This window comes from Camellia sinensis, chromosome 14, assembly GCF_055761805.1.
Source record: "Camellia sinensis isolate YWXY chromosome 14, ASM5576180v1, whole genome shotgun sequence".
In the NCBI taxonomy this organism is placed as follows: domain Eukaryota; kingdom Viridiplantae; phylum Streptophyta; class Magnoliopsida; order Ericales; family Theaceae; genus Camellia; species Camellia sinensis.
The window spans coordinates 46,182,005-46,209,861 of NC_138974.1; the positions used below are offsets into that span (position 1 = coordinate 46,182,005).

Genomic DNA, 27,857 nt, shown 5'->3' on the forward strand with positions numbered 1-27,857 from the left:
TATGCTTTTTGATATCCGATCAACTTGATTTTTTACAGGTACGATATACTGAATAAATTATAAAATATGAACGGTTCGAATTATCAAAATTGAGTCTAAAAGTAGGCCCTACAAGGATAGGCGCAAATAGGAACTTGCCAGGAGAGGATCTCATACTTTTGCTCTTGGCCTTCGCAAAAAGTGTAAGAAAAAGAAGATGATTTTGATCAATCCAAAATCCCACCATGTGTTAAAACTTGCACTTGGATGGGTACTTCTAAATACATACACAATTTCTTTGTACATCCAACCTTTTGAATTCTGTTTCATAAATAATGGGGTAGAGGAAATTTGTGAACCTAACCTGAATCTCATAAGTTAATGTTAATATTTATGTTAAGATACATTATCTCTATTAGTAGAAAATCATAATGAAATTTTCAAAATTCAGTGTTGGAAAAACACTTCTCTATTTTATCATTGCTCCAATAAAAAAAAATTTTCCAATAAAGAAAAAAATTTCATTCATAAAAAAACAAGAACTACAATCGTGTAGGTAACACAGCACAAGATCTTTATCTTTAAATTTTTATGTTCTTATATTCTAATGTACTCTTAATTATTGAATTATATTTTGAGATTTGTGTCTCAAAATTGTCACTATAATTCAACGATTGTAGCTATATTGATCGCAAGTGATACAAATTTAAAAAATAAAAGAATCATTTACCATGCTTTAAGTCTTGCAAGATTTAAAACTATATAGTATATATTGTTTTGCTTGGTTTCGTTTGTAGAATTTATTTTAACACTGTATATCCGACGAATAATTTTAAATTATTACTATTATTATTATTTATCAAATTAATTATTATTTTTATTATTTTAAACAGGAGGCCAAACATACATAATAATACCAGCTGCAGGAGCCCAAACCCAAGCCTGGGCCTGTTTACAATGGGTTTCCCGGACTTGGGAATTCGCGCGTTCCGGGTCCATAAACTCCCCCTCCTACTATCTGGTCTGGCTCACCAACTGCCAACCACCACCACCGCCATCCTCAACCCCCACCCACCGCCCAACCTCAACTCCACCAAATCCTTCTCCTAATCTCTCTCACACCCAACACAACACCACTCCAATCAATGGCGGCGACACCACCCTCCTCAACCCCAGCACCACCATCACCGCCAACATCACCATCACCGCAGCCACAAGACCAAGACCAAGACCAAAACCACGAACCCTCCTCCTCCCCATCACCAACACCAACACCCTCAAACCCAGAGTCCCCAAAACCACTCCAATCCATCTCTCCTCCAAAGAAAATCCAGCCCTTGCCTTGGACCCACCCAGAGACAGTCAATCTCATCCAAGCCTACCAGGAAAAATGGTACTCCCTCAAGCGCGGTCAGCTCAAGTCCAACCAATGGGAAGAAGTCGCCATCACCGTCGCAGCCCGCTGTGGCTACGACGAACCCTCCAAATCCGCCATCCAGTGCCGCCACAAGCTCGAGAAACTCCGCAAGCGATTCCGCGCTGAGAAACAGAAACCCTACCCTCACGCTTGGGAGTACTTCGACCTCATGGACTCCATGGAACGAGGTCCTCTCCCTATCTCCGCTCGCCCCATGGCCATGGTTCAATTCCACAAATCCAATCCCAACGACGAAGAAGACGATGACAATGATAACGATGAGGAAGTGGTTAATGAAACTAATTGTATTGATACAAGCAAGAGAAATAAGTCTAAGAGCATTAATCACCTTGTTAATGCGCCTTCAATTGATTGGAAATTGAGGAGTGGTAGTGATAGGGTTTCGGTGATTCGGAAGCCATGTGAGAGGTTTGAGGAGGAAGAAGAAGAGGAGGAAGGAGAGGACGAGGAGGATGTGGTGGTGGTGGGAGGAGGAGGGAGGGAAACGGTGGTGGAATTGGCGGCGGAGATAAAGGCATTTGCGGAGAGGCTTGTTAAGATGGAGAGTAAGAAGATGGAGATGATGAGGGAAACCGAGAGGTACCGAATGGAGATGGAGAATAAGAGAATAGAGATGATACTCGATTCCCAGCGCAAGATTGTTGATACCATTGGTAGGGCTTTTGGCTCTCATAATAAGAAGTTAAAGATGGCTCAAGATTTTTGAAGGTTCTTTGACTCACTTTCTAATTGTTTTGCAGCAATAATTAGTATTTTTTTAATATTATTATTATTATTATTATTATTATTAATTGCGGCATGGAAGATTTTGATCTATGTTAGTCATTTTTCATTGCTTTGCTAAATGTTTGTACAGTCAAGACTAGATAACTCATCTTGAATATTGTAGTTGATCAAGATTTCAATGGAAGTAGTTCTTTGGTTTTCTGATCTGCTATGTGATCTTTATTACAATGTTTTGAGTACATCAATATATATATATATATATATATATATATATATGTATGCCTTTTGTTTACAATTTTCTATTTGGATACTGAAACTGTATCTTTTCACTAGATCATCCTGTGCCGTGCAATGCAACAAAATCATCCAAGTTTTGTCACCTTCTGCACCTCATTTGAAAAAAATAAACAAACATTTTTTATGCATAGAAATAAAATGTTGGTACAAGTTTTCTTTCTTTTTTTTGACTAGGTAAAATGTAGGTAAGAGTGTATTATTTTGTCGACAGAATTACTCCTGTAAATCCATCAAATCCTCCCTAGAGATTGTTGAATTTTTTCTAACGTAGCCAAAATTCTTCATTGGTTGTCTGTATATCTAGAAGTTGAACTAAGCATAAGCGGATTTTGCTGAACAGTTGCTTTGTTATTGGTCTTTGGATCCAGTTCACCCGTTAGTCTTTTGTGCTTTGTTTAATCAGGGCATATGTATGTAGCCAAGCTGGGCCCAACTTTTCTGGTTTGATCATGGTATATTTACATGCTTAGTATCTGACTCGTGGATGAGGGAAAATAGTATGGCAGTAGTATGAAGTTTGTGTCTCATGAGGGAGGCTGGCTGGATGTGACAAAGGGTCTGAGGAGGTTCCTACCTCCTTCCAGAGGTGGGAAGTCCTTCAAAGAAATGGATGAGTTCCTGCCTTGACCAGACTTCCTCCTCAAGGTCTTGGTGAAGAAAGATAGGAGGTAAAGCGGGAAGGCCCTTCAATGCTTTAGTGAGACTTGCACTGGAAGCCACCTTTACATGTTTTTCAGAGAAAAAAGGGCTTCGGCAGCGACAAGTCGTTCAAGAGTCAATGTTGACTGTGATGGGGGAGAGCAGGTGTTGTGGTCTTGAGCTTGCAAGAATGAGAACAACGCTGGTAAATGATCCAACCAGTTAGGTTGTTGCTTTGAGCCTTTGTTGTGTTCAAATGTAGGTGGAGCCTGGTGGCGGTGCAAGTAGGTCAATGGTGTTGCTTCCATGGCCTGTGAGGATCTAGAGAATTCGTGGACTGTGGTGGTGGGGAATTGTTGGCTGGGCAAGGGAGAGATTAACAGATAGAGGGTGTTTGATTGCACGGAGATGTGCTGAGAAGGTGATTCAGCACAAGAGGGGTTAATAGAAGTTGCAGGGATGGAGGTGGAGGCTGTGGAACCCTTGGTATGTACTCCTGTGTCTGTTAGCTCTTGGAGGGGCTGACTTTGGGATACTGCCCCTTCAGAGGATAAAGGGGGAGTGCAAATGAAGTGGTGTGTTGGAGTTTGTCTAAAGGTAAGCAGAGGAGGCAACGTTTTAGGTTAAGTGGAGTGTGTCAAGGTGTAGGACTAGAGTTAGAAGGGTGAAATAAATCAGTTGAGGCTAATATTATAGGTGAGGAGTTGGTGGTTCGGAAGAGAAAGACACCTATTAGAGGAGTAATAGAGGAGGTGGGGAGAAAGGACTGAACCATCAAAGTGGGTAATGAAAAGGTTCAATGGACTTGGTAAGTTTCTTGTGTTTCTATTTAAGGACTTAAGGATCAGACCTTGAAGCCGTAAATGGTGATCAAAGCTAAAACAAGGCCCATAAAGGGATAATTTGACAAGAAGGCTCAATTGCGAGCATAGCTAGACATGGAAGGATGTTAAAGAATTTGGTTAACACCTATACCATCGGTTATGATTGTAGAAGAAAGGGGTTTTAGTGGAGGGAGGTAGAGGAATTGATGTAGGTTGCCCCTGGTTTTGGTTAGAATCTTGGATAGTCTAAATTTTGTGGTCTTCATGGCTTGTGTGAGGCTTTGAGCTGATGGTGAGGGTTTTTTATTTGCTTTGTGCTTGATTTAATTTAAATGTCATTTATTTGTCACAATATATATATATATATATATGCATGCATGTATATGTATGTGGTTAGGCATTAAATTTTTTTTTTTTTGGGTACACCAGAAGTTTAAAGACAATAAAGGAACACAGATGTTCAACAACAACACAAAGCCTTTGATACTCCACACGCACACTGCTTGGCTTCTAACAGCATCTGGGGGGTCCTCCATCACAACTAGCTGGTCTTGTTGGTCCGCTTTCATCTTGGTAAGGATATCTGCACTTTGGTTGCCCTCTCTCATGATATGGCAGATTGAACATCTACACCTCTGAATGATGTGCCTTGAATCTTCCACAATGCTACGTAAAGGAAACCCTTTCGGGGAGCCTTCAGTCAATAGTTCCTCTTCCACAATGCTACTGTGGTTAGGCATTAATGTTTCAACTGTTGCTGCTTATACTTATTTCTGATCTCACCATACACTTACCTGGGACCTCACCTACGCAAGGATTGTATCATCTTGTTAGCAGGGATCCCTTCCTTGAAAAATTGAATAGCAGAAGTCTGTTAAGTTGAATGTAATTTTAACCCCCCCCTTTTTTTTTTCTTTTTTTCTTTTTTTCCAGATGCTATGTATCCAATGTTTTAAATTCCTTTAAAATGCTTCTCCAACTTCGTGTTCCCACTAACATTTCGGAAAGGTACTTTTTCTTGAGAGCCACAGACAATGTGATGTAGATTCCTTACTTTCTTGACTGGTTTTGGAGGCTTGTGCTTTTTAATGATGCAAAGTTATCTTAGCTTAATTCAACTAAATATTACGTCCTACAGCAAAAGAAAGATGTGTAGTTTGTTGGATACATTTCTTTCTAATCTCCATGCTATATGAATCAATGCCTCTTGGAGTATAGATTCTGTTGAACCACAATTGATGAAATTCCTTACAATTACTCGTGAGATACAGTCTTTTCTGCTATCAAAGAAACAAAAAATCCAGTGTGTTTCGTATGGGCTTTACATGTAAACTCAAGCTCTTTGTGATGTTGATTGAGGAGGACAAGGGTTGTTCATGATTGCATTTTTGCGGGAAGACCAATTCATTGCTTTAATAGAATTTCTAAATGGTGACAGTTATCCTGTAATTTTATTTTTAGGACATTTAGGAGAAATACACGAAATACATAATCACACAACTCACTGGCACTACCAAGCCAAATGGGGAAATGATTTAGCAGGCCTTCGCTTTGGACATCTTGGACAAAATTGGAAGAATGAGGTGATTGGCTCTGCAAGTCAGTAAGGTCTCACTTTCTTGTTGGCTATTAAGTCTAAAACGTTGATGGTATTCTACCAAGAAAAGTATTTTGTTCGACATCTAGAAACAAATATTTACTATGGTTCTGTTAGTTCTTCTTCTTCTTCTTCTGGTTAATTTTAGAATACTGTATATATGTATAGTGCTGAATTTCTGATGTAGTAACCAAAAGTCTGCAGTTACTTTTTTAAATAAAATTTCTGTTTAAAAAAAAAATTGTTGCCGGCTCATCTTCATATAGTTATTTGTTCTCTATGCATTCATTTGTCCCCTCGTCTTCTTTTTCCTAAAGAGCTTAAGTTGTATTTCTTCATATTTTTTTGTGAAGAAAATATTTGTTATTGACAGTCTTTGCTTTGTTGCCCATAAATCTGCCAATCTTCAACTTGTGTGCAAATGTAAACAAGTGAGCAGGCTTATGCTATAGCATTGCATTGCAATGCAAATGTTAGAACCATTGGAATGATAGATAACATGTGTCACTGTAGAGCATACTTGGGTGGATTTTTCTTATTTGGTTGCACTAGTGTTGTAAATTGTAATGCTTATTGGGCACACTTGTGCAAGTGATTCTAGGTTATTCAAATATTAGAAATTTGAGATAATGGAGGTTTTAGTTTGTTGACAACTAAGGTTGTTTTTGGTATAGCTTATAAGTTGATTTTTTTGCTTATTACAAAGAGGCATGATAAAAAATAGAAATGTTGTGACCTAAATAATCTAATAAGCTAATAAGTTGGCTTTTTTTAGTTCATGAGTTTTCATTTTTAATATGTGGGCTAGACTTCAGTTATTTGCAAGATTAGTTCTTTCTTTGTAGCTTAAGCACTTTAGTTAGTCGATTTTGTGGCTCTCTCTGCGCAGTTCAGTGGCATACATGTATAGTTCCCCTTCAACATAATGCTAGCATATCTGTTGCGTTGTTGAAAAAATGCATAAATATTGGTTTAGAGCTACTGTAATTTCATAATCCATTAATTTTCTTTTGATGTTTCTTGGTTTTCTTGAACCTTTTTCTGTAATAGCTGATATCAAAGTAAATGCACAATGCTAAGAACTCCATGAAATTCTTCTATGCTTACAAATTTCCAATCATGAGTTGGTCCAAGCATCCAGCAATGGTTCACTATGCAGGAATTTTTTCTACTTCTTGACTAGTTTTTTATTTGATAAGGTTTTAGCAATACCCTTTTTGATTGAAGCAAGAATGTTAGAAATTAGGGATTTTTTTTAAAGAAATAAAATTAGGAAAAGCTAGGTAGCAGAAATTTGGTGTCAACATCCAACTCAAGTGAAGAAAATTATTGGCTTGTCAGTCAGTATTATGCTTCTCTTGCAAATCATTATATATATTGGTTCTACTGATATTTTAAGAGAGGCTGGTGAATCAGGTCTTGCTTGCTGCTGATGAGCTGTTCTGTAGCTTCTTTTTGTTAAAAAAGAAGACAAACGCAGTATGCATTTTCCATGGAAGAGCCTCTCTCTCTCTCTCTCTCTCTCACACACACACACACACACACACACTGCATATTCATAAGGAGTGCAAGAAATAGCAACAGTATGTATTTCTCTCTGTGCATATTCATTGGTAGTACAAGAAATGGCAACAGTACGCATTTTCCATGAAAGAACCAATCAAGGAGAAGCTCATTAACGAAGGACTCCGGCAAAAGAATCAATCAAAAAGAGAAGCTCATTAACATAATCAAATTCAATAAGATGCGTACTGTTGTCATGTAAGAGCATCTCCAATGATAGTAGGCATTTTACCTATCTAAATATTACTATAAAGTATGTATTTTATTTTATCTATCAACTGTTTTATGTTTTTACTTCAACCATGCTCTTTATTTTAGCTATTTATCAAAATACTATTAATTTTATAGAATGCCACGTCAACAACAAAGATGGAGGGAAATAATCCTAATGATTGAATACATTTTGCCTAGCGTTGAAGGCTAGCTACATGCAGCTAGTGAATATGAGTTGAGCCAAAATGTCTAATCATATGCTTAGTGCATTGGAATTGAAAAAAGTGAATCACACTAGGCATTTTAACTAACAAGTATTATATGCCTAGTGCATTGGAGATGCTCTAATAGCTTAGAAAACACCAGCACTCAATTTCATTTCCAAAACACTTGGGCAAAATAAATAAACATAAAGAAAAAAGAAGAATGAGAAGAAACACAACCAGAGACCAAAATACTGCGAATAGGCCCACTACGGCCATGGATTTGGAAATCTTTAATTTTCCTCACAATTTTCCAACATAAACAAACCACGACAAATGAAATACCTTGTTTCCCTCCTAGTTTCAACGTTCTAAAGAGCCTAAATGTTGATATGCCTACACACTTTCTTCCTAGTCTGTCTTTGAATTCACTGCTTTTCTTCTCTCACTCTCTTTTTTTTTTTAATTGAGAACTGATCATTCGATATGTATCAAATCAAACCTGTCAATAGAAAACCTGGCCCATTCCCCATTCTCCACAAGAATTGCACAGGTGCCCAAAACAGTGACAGATGGAAATTGTTCTACATTGATCAGGGTATGCACCAGAAAATTTGTATTCACAAAATTTCCCAAAGGCTTCTGGCCAGTGGCCATAATAATGATGGCTACCCCCTTAAATCCAAAAGGGAAATAATACAAAAGCTAATCTGGGGGCACCAATAGATGAGGCCCCTCCATTCTGAACAGGGGAACCAATAAAGGGAAAATCTAAAAGAATATTAAATAAAAAAAAACCTAACACAAAAGGAGAGATGAGACTCCTGTACACGTCCCTCTATCTCCGTCTCTATCTTCCTGAGGTTTAAGGCAACAGTAATATACATCATACCAAAAAAAATTGACCCTGCTAGTAATTCTTCAGTAAAGTCACAACTTGAACGATCCCCGCCTGTCATCTTACATTTCCATGATGGGGAGATGACCTTGGTCTGCAGAAAACACCATTCCAAATCAGCCTCTTTCATTACAATCAATGTGTAAGAAAATGTCGAAGCCCCCTAAATCATGCTAATCCTACAGAGGCAAGTATATGCAATAAGGCCAAAAAAGCAAATCTCTTCTTTAAATACAAGGGATTTGCCAATTAATTTTTATGAAGAAAACAATGTCTTATGCAAGAGAAGACAACTAAGAGGTCCGGAGAGATTCAATTAAGCAATAGCACCGGTCACTAGTGAGAAAATAAGTAAATCCCATATATCAAGGTATTATTGCCAGGTTCCAAAACTCTTTCTTTTCTTTTCTTCTTCTTTTCTTTGTCTTTCCCAAAAGAGATATTTTGATGATCTTAAAAAATATATGAATATTAGTTGATTATATGAACAAACAGAAAAAGGACATGTCAAAAAGGCCTGCATATAACTTGCCCCAATAAAATATGCCCACGTAACACCAGCCTATGCAAAGTAAACCAAATATGTGCATGCCAGGCGACAGTTGCAGGTATCAAAAATCAAGGAACCTCAAAATTACCTGTACAAAGCTATAACAAGGGCATGCCAACCCAACTCAGGCAGATCATCCGGTCCAGGTATTGCCCAATCCATTGAAAGCACTTCATTCTATTCTAGAGTTAGTTGGTCTGATATACAAACTGCCGTTCCCTGCTTGCAGATGCTGCGTCTGCTGCTGTGACTGCAGTTGTTGTGGCATCTGTTGGCGTGGTGATTGCTGCTGCTGCTGCTGCTGTTGTGGTGGTGGGGGTAGAGGTGTTGAAGGTGGTTGTAGCTGTGACTGGTGCTCCGGCCACCGTGCACCACCGTTATGCCCAAGAGGGGGCAAACTACCCGATGACTGTCCCTGCCCTAGCCCTTGGCTGACCATCGGCATAGGTTCACTCCCAGCAGAATTTGTCAAAGGCGGACTCCCATTAGGAGCCAACTGCATTGCTGAATTTGGCATACCAGAATCATGCATCTGATCTGGTGCTTTCCATTGAGTGCCCGAAGACGAAACAACTGGTTTTACAGTAGTTGTATCAGTAGTGAATTGAGGCATTGCTGTTGCTGTACCCATCTGAGGTGAGTTGCTCACAGGCTGCTGGTCAGGTTGAGCTTGACCAGCTTGCAACTTGCTTGGTGGGTCAGAATTCGATTGGCGATTTTGTTGAAACACTCTTTGAACAATCGGTTGAGTTTGATTCACTGACTTTTGGTGTGGCTGTAGTTGCTGGTGGTTTGAAGAAGTCACAACCGAGTGTGAAACTGGTAATGTTTGACCAGAAGTGGCCGGTGCAGCATGTCCTTGATTGCTATTATCTGAATAAGGCATCTGCTGAACTTGCTTTGATGAAGGGATTGCTTGGCCAGAATACATCTTTTGCTGATGAGGAGGCATTAAAGATTTAGATGGTTGAACGGGATTTAGCCCTGACCCAGGATATAAACCCTGGCCTTGCATCAAATGCACTACCTGTTCTTCTTTCTCAGCAGATTGGCCAGCTGGAGTTGTGGAAATACCATTCAGAAGAGAGGGATCGATTGTGAGGTTCTGATGCATTAGCACGTTCCCTCTACCTATTCCCTTAATAAGTTTAGCCTGCTGTTGAGACTGTGACTGTTGACGCTGCTGAGGGTGGTGCCTGCCAGATTGTTGAAATGACTGCTGCTGCTGCTGCTGCTGTGGTTGACGTTGCCGTTGCTTTCCCATCTGATTAGTCAACCCACTACCAGCAGTTTGAGGGTTCCTGTTTTGCCCATGAGGCGGCATGTGAAGCTTCTGCTGATGCTGTGACATAGGAGTCATTGAGGATGAATGAGTCGAAGGCAGTGATACTGGGGCAGAAGTAGTTTGAGGTTGAACCTGGGAACTATTTTGCATAGAAGATGATATGGGCAGTTGAGACTGAGATTGTACATGTGGCATCAGAGCATTGGATGCAGCAAATTGCTGCTGATGTTGCTGCTGCAGCTGTAAACGCTGCTGCATTTGCCTCTCCTTTGCAATGCGCATTGCATAGGCTTGATGTTGGGTGCTCGCGGCATGATTTGGTCCTTGAAGGTGAGGATGATGAGAATTGCTGAGCACATGAGCCTGCTGTGGGTGGAGTGGATATGTCTGAGCAGGTGGAGACGTCTGATTGGAGAAAGCAGAACTCAGCCCAACAAAAGGAGGGACTCCTTGGCTGTTCCCTTGGGCAACCTGCATCTGAAGCTCTGGCACCATCATTTGCCTTTGATGCTCTGGATTCTGGCCAGGCTAAATGACCATATAATCAATGTTATCAAAGAAACCAAAAGTACAAAATGCAATTTTTAACTGTAAATTGTTAGAAATGCATTCTTACTTGTAAGATGACTGTTTGGCACCACGTAAGGGTGAACATGAAGTAGAAAAGAAACACCAAGTACACAACAATCATTTATTCTACACCTAGACCATTATTTTGACAGTTGCGAGCATACAATATTAAGAAAATCCACATTTACATGAGGTATGGAAGCTATGAGAAAACACTCAAGTTATAGCAGTAGCATGAGTGCAACAGATGGTCTAGAGTTGTAGAACAACCAACACTTGATTAAGCAATTTTCAGCATGCTTGGACTGCCTGTTCATAATCTAGATCCTGTAGACAGTATCATAGTAGCACAATCTACTATTAAAAAAAAGAGAAGCTAGAGGGGTGGGGTGATTGGGCGAGGGGTTTGAGGATTTTTTATCTCAATCTATGATTTGACGATGTCAATCCACAATTACAAGTTGATTACACTGGACCGCCCAGCAGGATAATAACATTCATTCTCACTATTGGAATAGGTCGGTGCTATGGATCTCAATACAATTATGTTCATATATAGATCCCTACCTCCTATTAACTCCTATGATTAAAAATAGGCATAATAGACCAAGAAGAAGAAACATATCATCCACTCTTCCTCATTGCACATATAATTCAGATAATATTCTCTTCATTGAAGTAGAACATCAACAAGAAAATAGGTAGGGACAAATTTCCCATCATTTGTCTTTTTTACTTCCAGAAACACAAAAATCGGAATCATTGAAATCTCTATTGGATTAAAAGAGTATTACTCACTGGTCACTAGAATAAAATGGCTTTTAAAAATGAAGATATTCTCATTGCAAATATTAAAAACACATAGCATAACGATCTATAAAACAATTCCTTACCCACTTGCCAACACAAACCAATCATCCTGTATATGGTCAAGATTGACGTTCACAATATTCCATACCTGAGGGTGACTATATTCAATAAAATTCAACCATTTGTGTCCCCCACATTACTAAAATGCAATGAAAGTAAGCATGTGGCTATGATTCCACACTCATGGTACACACCAAATGCCTAAACCACACAAGGCACAAGACTCGGGGGAGTCAAATCTCCAATATTTTCCAGCCACACCATTCAGTAATTATTTTCATGTAATTAAAGGTTTCTCAATCCATTCAAAAATCATGTTCACTCTAAGCATGTTTTAGATTGGTTTCAAAGAAAATTGAAATCAATGACACGTAATATAACTATCTAACTACTTTGAGGTTGTTTCTACTTCAGCTTTTCACATTTGAGCACCCACAACGCAATAAGTTTCATGCCCGTCAACCTCATCACAGACAAGCCTCGATTGATGATACACCAATACACCTCAGCTGTTGAACAATTATAACATCATATTAACATTACTATGTTGTCACTAAATAATAGTGTTAGTTTGATATACATTGTTGAACTTATTTCTAAACAGCTCAAGCTTTTGGATGATTAATGATCTAACATGGTATCAGAGATTTGATTCCAGGAGATCTTGGGTTCAAGCCTTCTCAACCCATTATCTTTGTGTGCACTCTATTATATTTGTCTTCGTGCATTTTATTCTCTTAGTTTGCTTGCCTCTTGACATTTGACACAGAATCACACATGAGGGGAAGTGTTAACTCGATATATATTGTTGAGCCTATTTTCAAACAGCTTAAGCATTCGGGACAATTAGTGATCTAACAAGAATTTAAAAACCGGATGAATGTTGGGAGTAACTTCATATTGTCTTATTCCTTTTGATGTTAGAGATGAGGCCTGATTGCTCACATGTACAACGTTTGTTATAACCAACCTAAGACACCCCCATCCCTACCATCAATGCGACATGCATCATTGATTCTGATTTCTGAAATTGGTCCCTTCAAAGAAATATCTACTTGACTGCTTGAGGAGTTTAGAGCAATTGATGACTTTAAATGTCAGCATATTCTGCCAGGAATATTAATCACTACTTATTACTCTGAAACCTAAAAAAAGCAACCATCATTAAGGGGGCAAAAGTGGTTTTTAATATTAACAGCTTTGTCCAGGCATCTGATTTATTATTTATTTTTTTGACCAGCAAGTCCAGACATCTGAATTGAATTTAAAACCAAATACAGCATTAATGGATGACAATGTAAGATTTTTCATAGAAGCCATTTCCTCTTTTTAATGAATAAAGATGATTTGTTATAGAAGTTCTTAATCTAAAAAATGAAAATAGTAGAAAACTTACCCGCATCATATTTAAAGCATCCCGAGGTCTCAACATTGAGTTCCCTTGACCAGAACCAACTCCAGAGTGCATATTAACAGGGCTCGGCATCACTGCCATACTGGAAGAAAGCAAACCCCCAGAGTTCAATATTGATGATGGGCCAATTCCTTGAAAACTGGGCCTTGCCATTGGCATGTTTCTATTCGTCCCACACATAACGCCCATGCTATTCCCACCAGGCAACATGCGAACACCACGATCAGTTCCTGGAAGAGCCCCAGAAACAGAAAGGCCAGGCTGCTGAACGTTTCTACCAGATAACATCTGATTATATTGCTGCATTCTCTGCTGTTCATCGATGGCTAAAGATGCTGATCTAGGAACACCGTATCTACCATCCCTAAGTGAAGTACAGTGCCACAACATATTTGACAACAAAATCAGAATCTGATAACAAAGACAAAATCATAATCTTGAGCTACAAAATATTATCTTACCTAACCGGGGCATTAAGGGGACCAGATGGTGACGGAAAATTATTGCCAAGAACAATGTTTGAAGATCCTTGTAATGAGGAATTTGCACCAGAAATGGGAACCACAGATGCAACAGTGCCCTGATTTGGTATTGTTAAAACACTAGTATGAGAGCCTTGGTATCCAAGGGAAAGAACATCGGGGCTTGATGTAGTTGTATCACAGAGATCAAGAGGCCTTCATTGAAACATTTGAAAGATAAGAACATTCAGTAACAATTTCTGAGCAAAAAGAAAAGAAAATAAAACTTAGATCCAAAGAAAACAGGAAAGAAGGAAGGATACTAAATTACAGTACTCCATATGAGAATGAAAGAGTACACAAAAGAGACACTATAAAGCACAGAAGCACCAAAACTTACGTGAGTGGAGGCCCTCCATTGAGGTAATTTGGGCAAACTTGGGAAAGAGCAATTGTATGAGAATGGTGTGGCTGGATTGGTTTTAAATCCTGGTTATCATTCTTCAAAAAAGACAAACCAAAACATAGCATCATAATCATGAATAAATTCAAAAATAGCGAGCTTAAGAGGTAGCTTTTGGACTCTTATCTATTATTTCCACCCTTTATGATGTTCAAAGAACATTTTATTTTATATCACTACTTTTTATTTCTACTTAATATTTTTTCCGCCTATCCCTTTTAAAACTCTATTAATCCAAGCAAGGAACATTCTCCATAATGCCAATCTCAAATAATAGTATTTCTGTACAAAGAAATAAATCAAAATATAAGTTCAGGTTCAGTGTGACTAATAAAAAGTTTTGGATTCATGAAAATGCCTCTGCATGGAAGTGCACAGATATCAGGGGTCAAGAGTTTCAACAATTTACATATACTGTATAAAAATTTTATTCGATTCCAGTTCGAGTCATCTTGAGATCTTTATGACTTCAGACATCAACCTTTGCCAATACAATTTCAATATTTTTAAAATTTAATCTCAACCGTGGCCAAGAAAACCATGAAAGAGACTAATCTACAAGCAATGCATACAATCAAATAGTGTTTCCCTTTGCACAATGGCCTCGTTTGGGAAGTGGCTATTTTAGTAGGCTATTTTAGTTTTTGGCTATTTTAGTAGGCTAAAATTTTTGTGTTTGGGAAGATGATTGGATTTTTTTGTGGTTGGATGTGATGTTTGTGAGAGAAAAAGTGAAATGATTATGGGTTTGATGTGATATTTTGTCTTATTAGTTATTTTAGCATATTTTGTCTTTTTGTGATTTTTAGCCTAAACTAGGTTATTTTTTTTCTTCCCAAACACCCCCAATGTTTGTTTCTAGTTCTGTTAAATACCTCAAGTAACATAATGTGAAATTTATTATTATTATTATTATTATTATTATTATTTTTTTTTTTTTGGTACTTTTAGACAACGGCATTGAAGAATTCATCAACTACTGGGTAAGCTAGGAAACAGCAAAACTTTGCACACAACTGGGCAAAGTAAGCTCTAAATTCAAACACGAGTCAAATGGAAATGATGTGATATAAGAAGTTCAATAAAATGCCTGAGATGCAATGTAAGCTTGAGATATTCAGAAAAATCAACAGAAAATTACAGAAACAGAGTAAAGCACCACACTGAAGAAATAATGTGAAAAATGCTGAGACGCACCAGTTTGACATGACATAAATTAATTAATTGAAGGAAAAAATAGGAAACAGGGATAGTTCAAACATATGCAACTGAAATCCAAGATCATAATTGGATCTTAATAGATACTAGAACAATTCTTAAAACACAGATGTACCTTTATCCTATGGTAATGCTGCTTTTGCGAAATCGTTATGATTTTCCCAAAATGAGATTTGATCATATCTTCTTCCATTGGCCCCTGCAAACGTTGAAACAATTGTCTGGCACTGCCCTGTATGACATGAAGCACCAACAACCAACAAAGCAGTTAAAATAAACTTGAACTCAATGGTTGATGCATCGTGCCAAAAAGCAGAGATAATTGATGTTAAGTTTAACTTGACAGGAATGATGGGGAAAACTTTTGAATAAGATAAAAGGAAGATAATAAAGAATATTGCCTTAGGAATGCCGGGTAAGGTAGACGGATAGGGTTGAGAAGACCCTGAATCTTCAGCACTATCAGCCCCATCACCAGCAGTTTTATCCATTAAAATTTTATGGCGCTCCTTACATTCCTTGGGCTTCCGGCATATACACTGCACATATTAACAAGATAAGCATATCAAATGCAAAGCAACGTTAGATGTTTATATAAACACACACAAATGCACATATACACATAACAGAACAAACAAAGAAAACAGAATTGCAAAAAAATAATGGATAATACTTTTTTTCATGGCTAAAAGCTGGTTTAGAAGGCAGGTTAAATGGCACAAGGAAATTCATAGTAGATTTACCTTGAATTGCAAAGTACTGTTGATAGCATCACTTACAAGCTCCCAATGTGGACCCATATCATGTACAAGGACAACAAGGGCCTAAATTGTCAAAATCATAAAATTTCAGATCATGACAATATCTCCACAAACAAAGACAGATTATGAATTCAGGGATGAGAAAGAAACTATTAACCTGATCTTCAAATAGTGACCATGGACCTCCTGACCCTGGTTGCCCAGTAGGCATCTGCAAAAAGAGAAAATGCTCAAAATTCACAGATAAATTACATGAATGAAGCTAGAGAAGGGGCAATGGGGATATGATAAAATCATGTTGTCAACTAAGTCATCCCCATATGTACCTTCGACGATTTGGTTTTCCTTCCCCGATCCCGGCCACCAAGGATTTTAATGAGCTTATTAGGGTTGGACATATTACTCATCTGGGAAGCCACAGGAGAAGGAATTGTCCCGGACATTGGAGTAAGATTGTCAAAAGAATTATCCAGTGATTGTTTTGTCATCTTTGGCTTCTTCATAATGTGTTGGCCAAACAAACCTTCAAATAACACAGACAAAAGTTGTAAAGATAACAAAGAATACCAAAGGCAACGCATACATCAAACAAACCACTATAGTGTATATGAGATGGGGAGAAAAAGACTTTACCACTCCTACCATTAGACTCAAGTTGATGACTGTCCATTCTCCTTTTTGAATGATCCCTCTGCATTTCAAAAGGACATACAAGGAAATTGATTACAATTCTAAGGAATAGTTGTAAAGGATATCACCCTTGTTTGGCTGATCAAATCATTGACTATGGAAGAGAACATCAATCAAGCTATAGCAATAACAAGTACTTGGGAATACGAAAGGGCCATATGCCCCCTCCACTGAGAGGGGAGGAGAGGTGTTTGTAGGATAACTAGCACATTATTCTACAGGATTACTATTAGCATAGTATTCAGTTGAATAATCTAGGAGAAAGAAGAGAGAGAGGTTTCCCAATATGTTCCCATCAATAAAAATTGCCTTTCTACTTCCTGTTTCTTAACTTCAGATCTAAACAGCATGTTCATATTTAAAGCACTGCATGCATCACGCATAGCCTACAATGATAAATAAAACAAACATTACCTGCTCAAAATTGTTATCAAACTGCCATCTGTGCTCATATGTGGAACCCTGCAACCATAATGAGAGGAAAGTCAATATAAATTTGAAAGGATAATGAAGTCCAAGCATATGTTGGAAAACATAGACCAATACCAGATGCTTTGCCTTCTTTTTCTTTTTAGGTTTTGATACTTCTGTTGAGTCAAATGGTAATTGCTTTTCAAGGTCACCCACAGACTCAACTTCCAAACTATTCCGGATCTGGAATCCACCATGCATAGTACTCTGGTCATCCTGAAAAGAATTGGTATCACCACTGGAAGCATCTGTCTTGTTTGGACCCTGAACACCCCCAGAAGTGCCACCACTAAAAGGATATAAAAACCTCTGCCTGGAAGCTGTCCGAATACGTTTTGTAGGAATTGAACCAACATTAAGAATGTTGGCAGGCTGTTTTCCCATTAACACAGACTGCTGAGTCCCAACTTTATTTTCCAGGCATTGCATGATTGGTGAATTAGTTCCCAGATCATATGCTCTTGCATCATTAGATTTTGTCAAGTTCTTCCTTTTCTTCTGGCCAAACTTTGATGGCGTGTTACCTTCAAAGCCTCCAGGCAAATAATAAGTGCTTGTTTCACCTTCATCCTCTTCATATGCACCACCTTGAGATACAAAGTCTAAAAATTATGGAACTAAAGTTACTGAGTATACAAAATTAATCAACAAGAAAAGCAGAAAGTTACCATAAAAGTCAAAGCAATACCTGCCGCAGCATCATACATAGAAGTCTCTACTTCTTCTTGGATGCAACTGCCAGTTTTCTACGAAGAAAAAAAAAGAGAGAAGAGAAAGATTCAAATGAATAAACTAAAGGAACTAGGGGGAGAACGATAAAAATTTAAAAGCATAAAAATAAAGAAAGCAACCAGTAGCATAAGTTTTTGCCCATCAAACAGTACCAAAGAACATGCTATATGAAGAATGATATTCATGTCATCTCCAATTATATATATTTTTTTCCATAGAATATAGTAGGTAGAAGAGGACTGAAGACCTACAATATCATAGGTCAAAAGACTCCTAAAATGTTTAAGGAACAATAGCCTCCTGGTACCTGTTTCATGTGCATGATTCTCTTGACTGGAATTTTAAGTTAAAACAACAAATATTTTCACTAATTCCGCTGACATCACTCACATTAACACCACTCCATCTAAGCTAGCAGTACACTCCACAATCTTTACTCATCCTACTCGCCTATTCAGTAACAAAATGAGGTAATTCATGGGCCTTGAAATACTTTTTTGACAAGTAAATTTACATTAGAAAAGCACCCAAAAAAAGAAATCGGGGATGCCCTTGAAATAATTTTCAAATACCTGATCTACCAGATAATATTGGCAATTTTACTCACGCCATAACCACTGGAACAAGGATCCTAAAATCTCATGCCAAAAAAGTTGCATGTTACATCAAACTTCAAAGATATTATAAATGAGTTCTAACCACCAAATTCCACTGACGAATGTAAAAAATGTATACTCAACTCTTATTGTTCTTAAATCATGGAAGCATCATCAAAACCCAAAAGTATTTATTTTAGAAGCAAGTTTATATTCCAAATATTTTTAGGTTGTTAATTATGCCTGGACACAGACTTGTTCCTATTTGCTGTTGTCCAATTGTTCTCTATTTGCAGAAATATCTAACTGATTTTTATGCCCATTCCACCTTGGCCGTTGCTATCTAGTTTCTGGAACAAAGTAACCTCCATTTCAGACAAGGACTAGAGCAGAATTGCAGAAATAGATTTAGTAGTATGCTATTGAAGCTCCACTCAAAAAACTGATTAGCTCCTAAAGAATATCTGGTAAGGAACATTAATATCTAACCACCTTCCATCAAGCTAATTTAAGTTGGACCTCAAGAAAGGTAGTTAGCATGCAGTTTTCAGAATTCAGAACCTCATGAACTTATCAAGCCAAGATCAAGCCTGTTTAAAAAATTAATTAGCTCAAAGAAAGGGATTTGGCTCAACTCATCTATCTCACAAATGATCTTAGGCATGCTTGGAAGTAAGCCAGTCTCAGCAACATTCAAGAAGCTAGGTCTATCTGAAAGCCCTAATAGTGAAGATTTCTTGCCCGACAAGCTTACTCGATCTCATTTTCCATTTATAACAAAGAACATTCATCAAAATCGTCAGAAGAAGTGAGTGCTTTTGGAAAAATAGAAATATAAAAACAAATGTCAACCCCTCCAATAGCATTGGCAGTATGCCCGTGCTCCATTTCACACACAATCTCTCCCTGCACCATGAAATTTCTTAATTATTCAACTTAAGTGGGAGTACAGGATGATGTGGCAAGATTTACTTTAATCATATTTGAAAGACAGATGGGGGGATTAAAATTCAGTCATGGGAATAGAAAGAGGGAGCGAGCGCAGAATGGCCTCTTTTTCTCTAAATATCAAGAGAGAGCTGCTGACAAAGAGCAGAGAGATATTAAAATCGCATCAATGATGTACATTTAACCCTCCTCAAAAACTTGAGCTGCTTCTTCACTAATCAAAGTTTCTCATGGAAACTCAAACATAATATCCCGGTAGTTATTTTTTATTTTTTTTTATTTTTTTTTAAAATATATGAATCTATGATCATTGAAAAACTATATTGTAGACACTACCTTGACAGAGTGGTAGAGTTTTCTAGAATAACATAAATTCTTATTTTGACTAAATAGCTCTACAAAAGAATGGATCATATAGACTTGGAAAATGGAAATATTTGTATAAGTTATACATTTTTATACATTTTGTCACCACTTGGTGGAAAATAGTTAATTTATCCCATATAACAAACACAGCGATGAGCAATATGTTTACCTCAACTTTTGCTAAATGAGATTCTATTGAATTTCTGTATGTTTCCATTGCACCAGGGGACACCACGTAGAAGAGGTTTTCCTGCAAGGAAAAAAACTCAATGTCGAACTTTAGAATGAAAAGACAAAAGTACAACAAAAAGGAATACAAAATTTCTCTCCCAGGTATCAAATTCAGACATCCTAAAACAGTTTGATCAACTCATGAGAGTGAGAGAGAGGTTTCCGGGGTCAAATTTAATTGTTTAACCAATAGGGCAAAAGTATGCAATTGTCAATCCATACTTCTGTAAGGTGATCCTTCCACGACATTTCTTGAATGCCCAAATCAGATACCCTGTCAGGCGTTGCCGGAGCTTCAGCCAGGCCAAGCAGCACAAGGGAGGTATTATTCTTCAGAAACCTCACTGCATATCCGTGAACAGCACATACAAAATCTCTTCCAGAACATTGCAGATCTACCTCTTTGCTCATTTCCTGGCCGCCACCACCACCACCACCACATACAGATGAAGAAGAAAATTATAATTCATGATGTAAATAAAAAAATAAAACAATTCAGCCTACAAAAATCAGTAAAATTAGCTGCAAAATGTGCAATTTCACCAGAAAACAACCACAGACAAATCAAATGATCACCTAGATCAAATTTAAAGTTAGAGCTCCAAGTACGTGACAATTCAAAAAATACTGGACATATTAGTAAAACTCAAAACATCCTTGAGGGCGTCATTCCTGGATACTAGAACTGAAGACCTTCAATTTAGAAATATTATGGTTGTTGCCCACAGAATAGTGTTAAACCCAAGTACCACTATGTGCCAAGTCCTTATAAATGCTTCTTCAACCTTCCTCTGGTATATTGTAGGTCAGCCAAACTATTATTCATAACATCAATAACAATAATAACTTTAAAGGAAGACTTATCCACACACATAAAAAATAAAATAAAATTACAACAAAAAAAACTTGTGGTTTGGGGTTTGCTTATTTAGTGAGTTTTTAACTTTTTACGAAAAGATGTGCAGAAAAGTAGAGAGGTGATGTGACAACTTATAGTAAATAAGCAAATAGGTGCACTTATTTAGTGCATTGCCAAACAACGGCAGATCCGCACAGGCATGCCTTAGCAACATTCTGTTCTCGTAATATTGGTGAATAAAACTTTGACTATTAGTCCCCTTGAGGAATCTTCTTTCATTTTAGAAAATAAAACTAGTTGCTTTGTGCAATGTATAGAAAACTACAGCAGAGCAATATTTCCATAACATCCATATTCAAAATAGAACTATTCTATTAGTTCTAATTTAAAAGGCTAAGGATTGAAATTTCTTGCTATTATTTTAGCAAATAATAAACAGGTGCATGTAATCAGGAATCAAACTTCTTAAAACCTCATGGATGGACAAAAAAAATCACGAATAGATACTTCTATATCTGTCTTTTCACTGCGTACCTATTTATCAAACAAGGATACATTGTGCATGATAGACATGGTTTAGAAAGAGGAACGGGATAAGAAAAAGGAAACGAATTGCACCACTTTCAACATGTAATAATTGAATGAGATAGAAAGATTAAAGCAACAACATGAACCTGGTACTAAAATCAAGCAAACTAAAAACCATTAAAAAATGGAGTAAAAAACCACCACCTTATAGATTCTTTAAATGTGTTCTCAGCAAACCCATTACCACCACCCTCCTTGATCAAGATAAATAGTACTTGCAGGTTTCAAGAACAAATACCAGGATATTACTATTTAAAAGTACCTCTGCTGAACGCCAGAAATCCATTATAGCTTGTGCTAAGGTGTGGGCCACTTTTTTTTGCTTCCAACGTAAATTTTGTTCTTCAAATCTTAATCGATAAGTAGAAGCAATTCGATGGCATACTTGAGCAGCAGCAGTAATCTTCCAAAGACGCTCCTATTAGAAGAGGGATTGTTGTAAATTAGGAAGGCAGGTAAAACAAGAAATTAGTACTTGAAATAGATTTCCAAAACAGATACTTGTACTTAACATGGCTGGATAAATCTGCAATTAATATACTATACAGATTAGAGAAACTGTACTGGAATAAACATCCTAAAAAGCAACAGGCAAATGAGGGAAAAAAAAACTCCAGAGTTTGTTTAAAAATCAAACCTGAGCAAAATCATTCGCCAGCCATGCCATTTCTTCAAGGACAAAATCCCAGTGAGATTTCCGATGATTTTTAAAGGGCAAGGTACCAACCGATAACTCAGCAATCCTTTTACGCTTCGCCTGTTTACTACATTACATCAGACCTTAGGGCCTAATGATGAAGGCAACCATAAGGTTCCTTCAATATTAAACAATTAAATATCAGAAAACAGACTGAGAGGTAAGAAGATAACCTCTATGATCCGAGCCTCTTTTAAAATAGAATCTTCATGTGCCTTGTTTGTCAATTTCAAGCGGGTTTCAGAACAAGTTTGTTGCTCAGGAGCACCAGTGGAAACCCTAACAGATAATTTAGTCTCCGAAAGCCCAGAAATATCCATAGAACCCTGAAGTCCACCACAAGCACTTTCCTTTTGGGGATTGGAATTATCATGAGCAGATGAATCAGCAGAACCTCCAAGTCTACCAGTGCAATCAAATTCATTTTGAGGATTCAAATTATCAGTGAGTGAATTTCCAGGTTTTCTTTCTGTCTCTGATGCAGTATTGCCATCTACGTCCATCCCATGAATGCTGGTAGGACACTTTACCTCATGTTGTGAGCCAGATCCATTTCCATGTAATTCTTCCTCAACTCTGAGAATAAAACCATTGCTTTGGTGGTTTTGGTGGACAGAATTGTGCTCATCATTTATGAAAGCATAACTGTCATCAGCTTTCGTCTCATTCTTTTCATTTAACATTTTATCATCACCTTCCATATCTAGTGCACCTGCAAACACTAAGGTTTGTTCCTTAGCATTTCCATTAGTATCAACATTTCTTAAATTATTATGCGGGTCACTGTCATTATTTCCATCTAAGCTAAGGTTGGCTTGGGTGCAAGAGGATTCTGAGTCTAAACCCTTTGTGCTGAATGCAGCACTGCTATTTTGACCTTTAATTAGTATGCCTTTTCTATCTCGCTTGGCATCGGTAAACCCATTCAGTGGAACAGAACTAGTTTGATTCTCAGCTTTTTCTGTAGTTACACAAGGCAAACAGTCAATACCAGCTGAAACTACCTGTTCCCTTCCACTGACAGATTCAGGCCCTCCAGAAATCATAGCAGAAGTTTCCTGTGTATCAACTTGTGAGTGTTGATTATGTTGGATATCCTGCAAGTTTTTGGAAGTATTAAAATCAGACAGCGGTTCAGGCAGACCAACTTTGGTCAGTCCAGTAGTTGATTCAACAGCCTGTACATTATCCAACGCCACATCCACCCAACCATCAGAAGGTAAAGCCTTAATAGCCAGATTACCATTTGGACTTGTAGGCTTTGAATTACAAGTCGAAGAAACATTCAGGTCCTTCTGGTTTTTTGTATCAAGTAGCGACCCCGTCCCATCCTTTGGACCATGGCGTGAAGGCAAAGAACAGACATTACCACCTCGAGATGGAACCATATTGGTTGAACTTGAACGAGCACCATCACGATTTGATCGAGACCTGTTTCTTCGCTTATATGCTTGATTTTTTGGGAGGCCAAAGGCATCTGATTCCCCTGATTCTTTAGCATTTTGACTCCCGTCCAACTGAGAAGACTGTTCTGATGGAGCAATGTTACTCCGGGAATGATGTACAGAGTTTCTTTCACCTTCAAGAAATTCACTTTCACCATCAAATAACAAGAGATTATCAGCACAATTGGGTTCACTAACTGTATGATCCCCCAATCTACCACTACTTTCAACAGAATCTCCATGTGGTGAAGCAGTCAACGCAAAACTACCTTTCGCTTCACTGTGGTACCAAAATAGAACATTAGCCAGCCTATAAAAGGGAAAAAAAATAAACTGGGAGGATCATTAAGACCAAATAAAGCAACCAAAGATGAAACCTGGTCAAAAACTGTTCGGGAGGCTGATCAGTCAGAGAAGTAGATTGGACACTAACAGAAGCTCCATTTCCAAATTTGAAGTCCAAGGGATTGCCACCCTGTTGAAAAGAAGCAACTAATCACCCAGAAGTATTAAACTTGTACCAGATCCATATATTTATAATAAAAAAAATTCAGGGAAAGAGGTAGAGAGAGAAAGATGGGTCAATTTGTCATACTTTCTCCAGAAATTCTAGCTCTCTTCTCCTTTCCTCGCGCACATCATGCTCCTGCCTGTTATCAACAATTACCACAGTTTGTTTAATTACACAGACAACAAAGAACTAAACCAATAATAATAACAAATAGTAGTAGTTATTGTTGTTGTAATCTTGTAGTAGTAATAATAATCTAAGGAGTCAGGCAGTAAAGCAGAAGGGGTATGCAATATTACCTAAGCTCTGTTTGAGCCTTCTCAATTGCTGCTCGCCGCGGAGAGGCTTTGGTACCAATTCCAACTCCGCCGTCAACAACTCCCCCCATGGAATTAACCTCAGCATTGACTAGAAGAGCAGATCCTAAGCTGCATCCATGCATACCTAACTTGATACCTACAAGTGTCCCCTCTCATTGATTCATGACTACAATCAAATTCCTAGAAGCAGAATGATAAAGAGCAATAAGATCACAATGAACGCTAGAAAAGGATACTACAAATAAGAAGTTAATGGCCATACGTAGACAAATATTTGTCCTTCATTAAATTGAGAAAATGGCAATAAGATTCAGAAAAAAAAACAGAAACAGCTCAAGCTCGTAACATACAAAAATATAGCGGTTCCTCTACAATTAAAGACTGCATAGTTTCCAGTCTGCCATCACTAGCTTGAACAATAGGGAGCAAAGGTGTTGTAAATTAAGATGAGTTCAATGATAGTCTACACTCTGTTTCACAGGTTTGCCACCTGAACATAACTTTCCTCAGTAATAACATCAGACTAACATTGGAAACATGCAGATGACATCAAATTAAGTCTTTTTCCAAAATCCAGCATGCAAATACAGAAGGCTTGTAGAAACAACATTAAAGAAGAGTACAGAACTTGCAGATATAAGCCCCGTTTGGTAGAGCTGTGGGAAAGTGATTATAACTTATAACCTAACATCTTATAGCTTATAACTGTGAACATAAGCTGATTTTTGACTTATAAATTAAGCTTCTCCTCCCCCACTCAAAGAATAAGTTGATTTTTGACTTACAAAAAGTTATAAGCTGTATTGTTAAACTAAACCAAACACATCAAAATAGCTTAAATTAAGCTAAAAGCTGAAATAAGCTGGAAATAAGCCCTACCAAATAGGGCCATAATCATATAACCAACTATAATTTTAATTTGTGTGTGTGTGTGTGTGTGTGTGTGTGTGTGTGTGTGTGGGGGGGGGGGGGGGGGGGGGGGGGGGGGGGGCTGGGGGACTTGTCTAATAGCATTGCCATCCAACAACCAATATGCATCAAGCAAATATAAACTACACGATAAAAGCATGCATAAACAATTCACAGCTGAAAACACCATCCATAACACACATATATGTGTGAAGTCTTTTTGAGTTCCCAAAGTAATTTAAAAATAAAAAATAAAACTATTAGCCACAGCCAATACTAACTCGTTTGGCAAGTGGCTATTTTAGCCAAAAAGTCAAAAAGTTACTAAAAAAAGTCAAGCTAACAACCTATACTAAAAAGTCAAAAATTCCCTTTTCACTCTACTTTTTGCACATCTTTTCGTAAAAAGTCAAAAAGTCATCCCACATATACTAGTTTTTTTTACATCATATTTTAGCTAAAAAGCCAAAAAGTTACTAAAAAAACATGTTCCCAAACGAGGCCTAACTAAAAGATAAAAAGGAAAACAAAGAAAAGAAGATTGTCTAATGCCAATGTTAGGATATTGACATGCTAGTTGTATGATTAGAAACAGCAATCAAATGAGCATCCAACTATTGAATTAATTTAACCATTCATATACAACTTTATATTCTTAAATAGATTAGTTTCCAGCCAAACTATTGAATTAAGAAAGATTTTATACATGGATTATTTAATGCAGCAGCATTAAGGTAACAAGACAGCAATATACTTTGGCAACCATGAATAACATCTCCTAAACTAAACCTTTATTATCTCCTAAGATGTGTGCCAAATACGGCAAGAGTGATAATTATTGCATGTAGGATAGTAACAAATACAAGGTGACATTAGAAAAATCACTTCCAATAAAGTTTCTAGTTTAAAATTTTATCACCGTTGAAAAGAAAATATATATATATATATATATATGACCACGATAAGGACAACACAGCAATATACTTTGGCAACCATGAACAATACCAATGTTACCAAGAAACTGGTAGAACACTTATAATAAATATAACAAGACAGCATCAGTTCTTGTGATTGCACGCAAGTGCACATGCACCAAAAAAAATGTCATTTACAACCCATTTGGATGATAAGGCTTCAAGAAAATGCAAAAAATACAATGAAACAAAACAATAGGTGAACTATTCTATTACATACATCTATATTCACATTAAAATTTTATATTATCAATCTTGTATAACAGTGACTAGTAAACATCCAATCTACTAATCTTAAACCCATTCATTATCAATCAACTGACCACGGAAAAATCAAGTCAAAGGGCATATAAGTAAAAGACAAAAGACCGCTTCTTTATGATATTGCAAACTGCATAAACCAATGCCCACCCATCAGTAAACATAACAATTACAACAATAACATTTTAAACTTCACAATCCACACCGATGTGCACTGTGTAGTGTGTACTATACATTCTGTATATCAGTGCCTCTAATATCCTTCAAATTCCCACATGGGCAGCTTCAATAGATCGACTAAAATTCAAAAAATCTAAGCTTTCAATCAAACCCACATTACTTAGTTCACACAAGCAAGTTCCCGCATTTAATCACACATTAATTAAATAAGGTCCATGCAATGACACAACTAAGCATGCAAACCTCAATTAAATGCAAAACAAAATCAAAGTTACCATAATTTCGCATTCATTGCCTCAAAAACGAACCATAAAAAGCAATTCGAACAATAGGTCGAAATTCTAGGGTTTACAAGGCAAGCACATTTAGTCCAAAATTCTAGGGTTTGTAGCACTAAAGTTTGAAAAAACAACAAAATCACCTGAATTGCAAACAAAACTGGGAAAATTGCCAGCTAGGGTTAACACTGAGCACTCCTCGTAACTTCCTCTCTCTTCTAGGGTTTTGGGTTGACACAACGAACCTCAATTCAAAGCACACGAATTAGCCCTAGAAAAATGTCAGCCATGGAAGCATTGAGTCCCTTGTGAAACTCTTCCCTCCTTATCTCTCTCTCTCTCTTTCCCCCCTTATATGTACGCATATACGTATATATATACAGACTATAATGAATTTCGTTTATGGGTTCGTCTTCGTTCTCTTCCCCTGACTCTCTCTCTCTCTGCGTGTTTTTTTTTTTTTTTTTTCTCTCTCTAGCTTTGCGTCCTCTGCGAGTAGCGTGGGCTGGACATGCAGGCGACGAAGAACAGGCCTTTCCGAATTTGGTCCATTTGGGTTTTTTATTTTTGTAATTTTATTTGTATATTTTAATTTATTTTTTAAACATTAGAAGAATATACTTACACTAATCTATACCCAATAAAGTAAATTAATAAATAAACTAATCTATACCCAACAAAGTAAATTAATAAATAAACACATGTGAAAATATAATGTAATTTGTTTAGAATTATTAATATTCCTTTTTTGTCACATTTTCAAGTTTGCTTTTTGTGTTAATTTGTTTTTGAAGCTAATGAAAAGTTATGAAAGTAGACATAACAACCTTTT

General features: G+C 37.3%; 2 protein-coding genes across 11 annotated transcripts; one reads left to right on the plus strand and one right to left on the minus strand.

The window, feature by feature from the left end:
- Positions 1-916: 916 nt before the first annotated feature.
- On the plus strand, positions 917-4,956 carry LOC114322882 (Homeodomain-like superfamily protein). Of its 2 annotated transcripts, none has more exons than XM_028270327.2 (2): positions 917-2,125; positions 4,333-4,956. In XM_028270327.2, exon 1 carries the CDS (start codon positions 1,125-1,127, stop codon positions 2,121-2,123), a length of 999 nt encoding a protein of 332 aa, XP_028126128.2. In that variant the 5' UTR covers positions 917-1,124; the 3' UTR covers positions 2,124-2,125; positions 4,333-4,956. The 2 variants fall into 2 exon arrangements, 1 of the variants encoding a protein (XP_028126128.2); XR_014350586.1 differs by having other exon boundaries at positions 928-4,195.
- A 3,094-nt stretch (positions 4,957-8,050) lies between these two features.
- LOC114322883 (chromatin modification-related protein EAF1 B-like) lies at positions 8,051-27,574 on the minus strand. 9 transcript variants are annotated; one of them, XM_082905724.1, is made up of 23 exons: positions 27,169-27,574; positions 24,403-24,603; positions 24,188-24,242; positions 23,970-24,067; positions 22,321-23,872; positions 22,088-22,207; positions 21,713-21,868; positions 20,226-20,417; positions 19,942-20,022; positions 17,819-17,876; positions 17,206-17,717; positions 17,074-17,121; positions 16,612-16,660; positions 16,296-16,492; positions 16,127-16,180; positions 15,952-16,032; positions 15,610-15,747; positions 15,324-15,440; positions 13,928-14,028; positions 13,528-13,743; positions 13,049-13,430; positions 9,016-10,731; positions 8,051-8,471 (listed from the first exon to the last, which is right to left on the minus strand). In XM_082905724.1, exons 2-22 carry the CDS (start codon positions 24,543-24,545, stop codon positions 9,100-9,102), a joined length of 5,982 nt encoding a protein of 1,993 aa, XP_082761850.1. In that variant the 5' UTR covers positions 24,546-24,603; positions 27,169-27,574; the 3' UTR covers positions 8,051-8,471; positions 9,016-9,099. The 9 variants fall into 9 exon arrangements, with proteins under 9 accessions (XP_082761850.1, XP_082761847.1, XP_082761849.1 ...); XM_082905721.1 differs by having other exon boundaries at positions 9,016-10,740; positions 16,603-16,660; XM_082905723.1 differs by having other exon boundaries at positions 17,206-17,732.
- Positions 27,575-27,857: the final 283 nt, after the last annotated feature.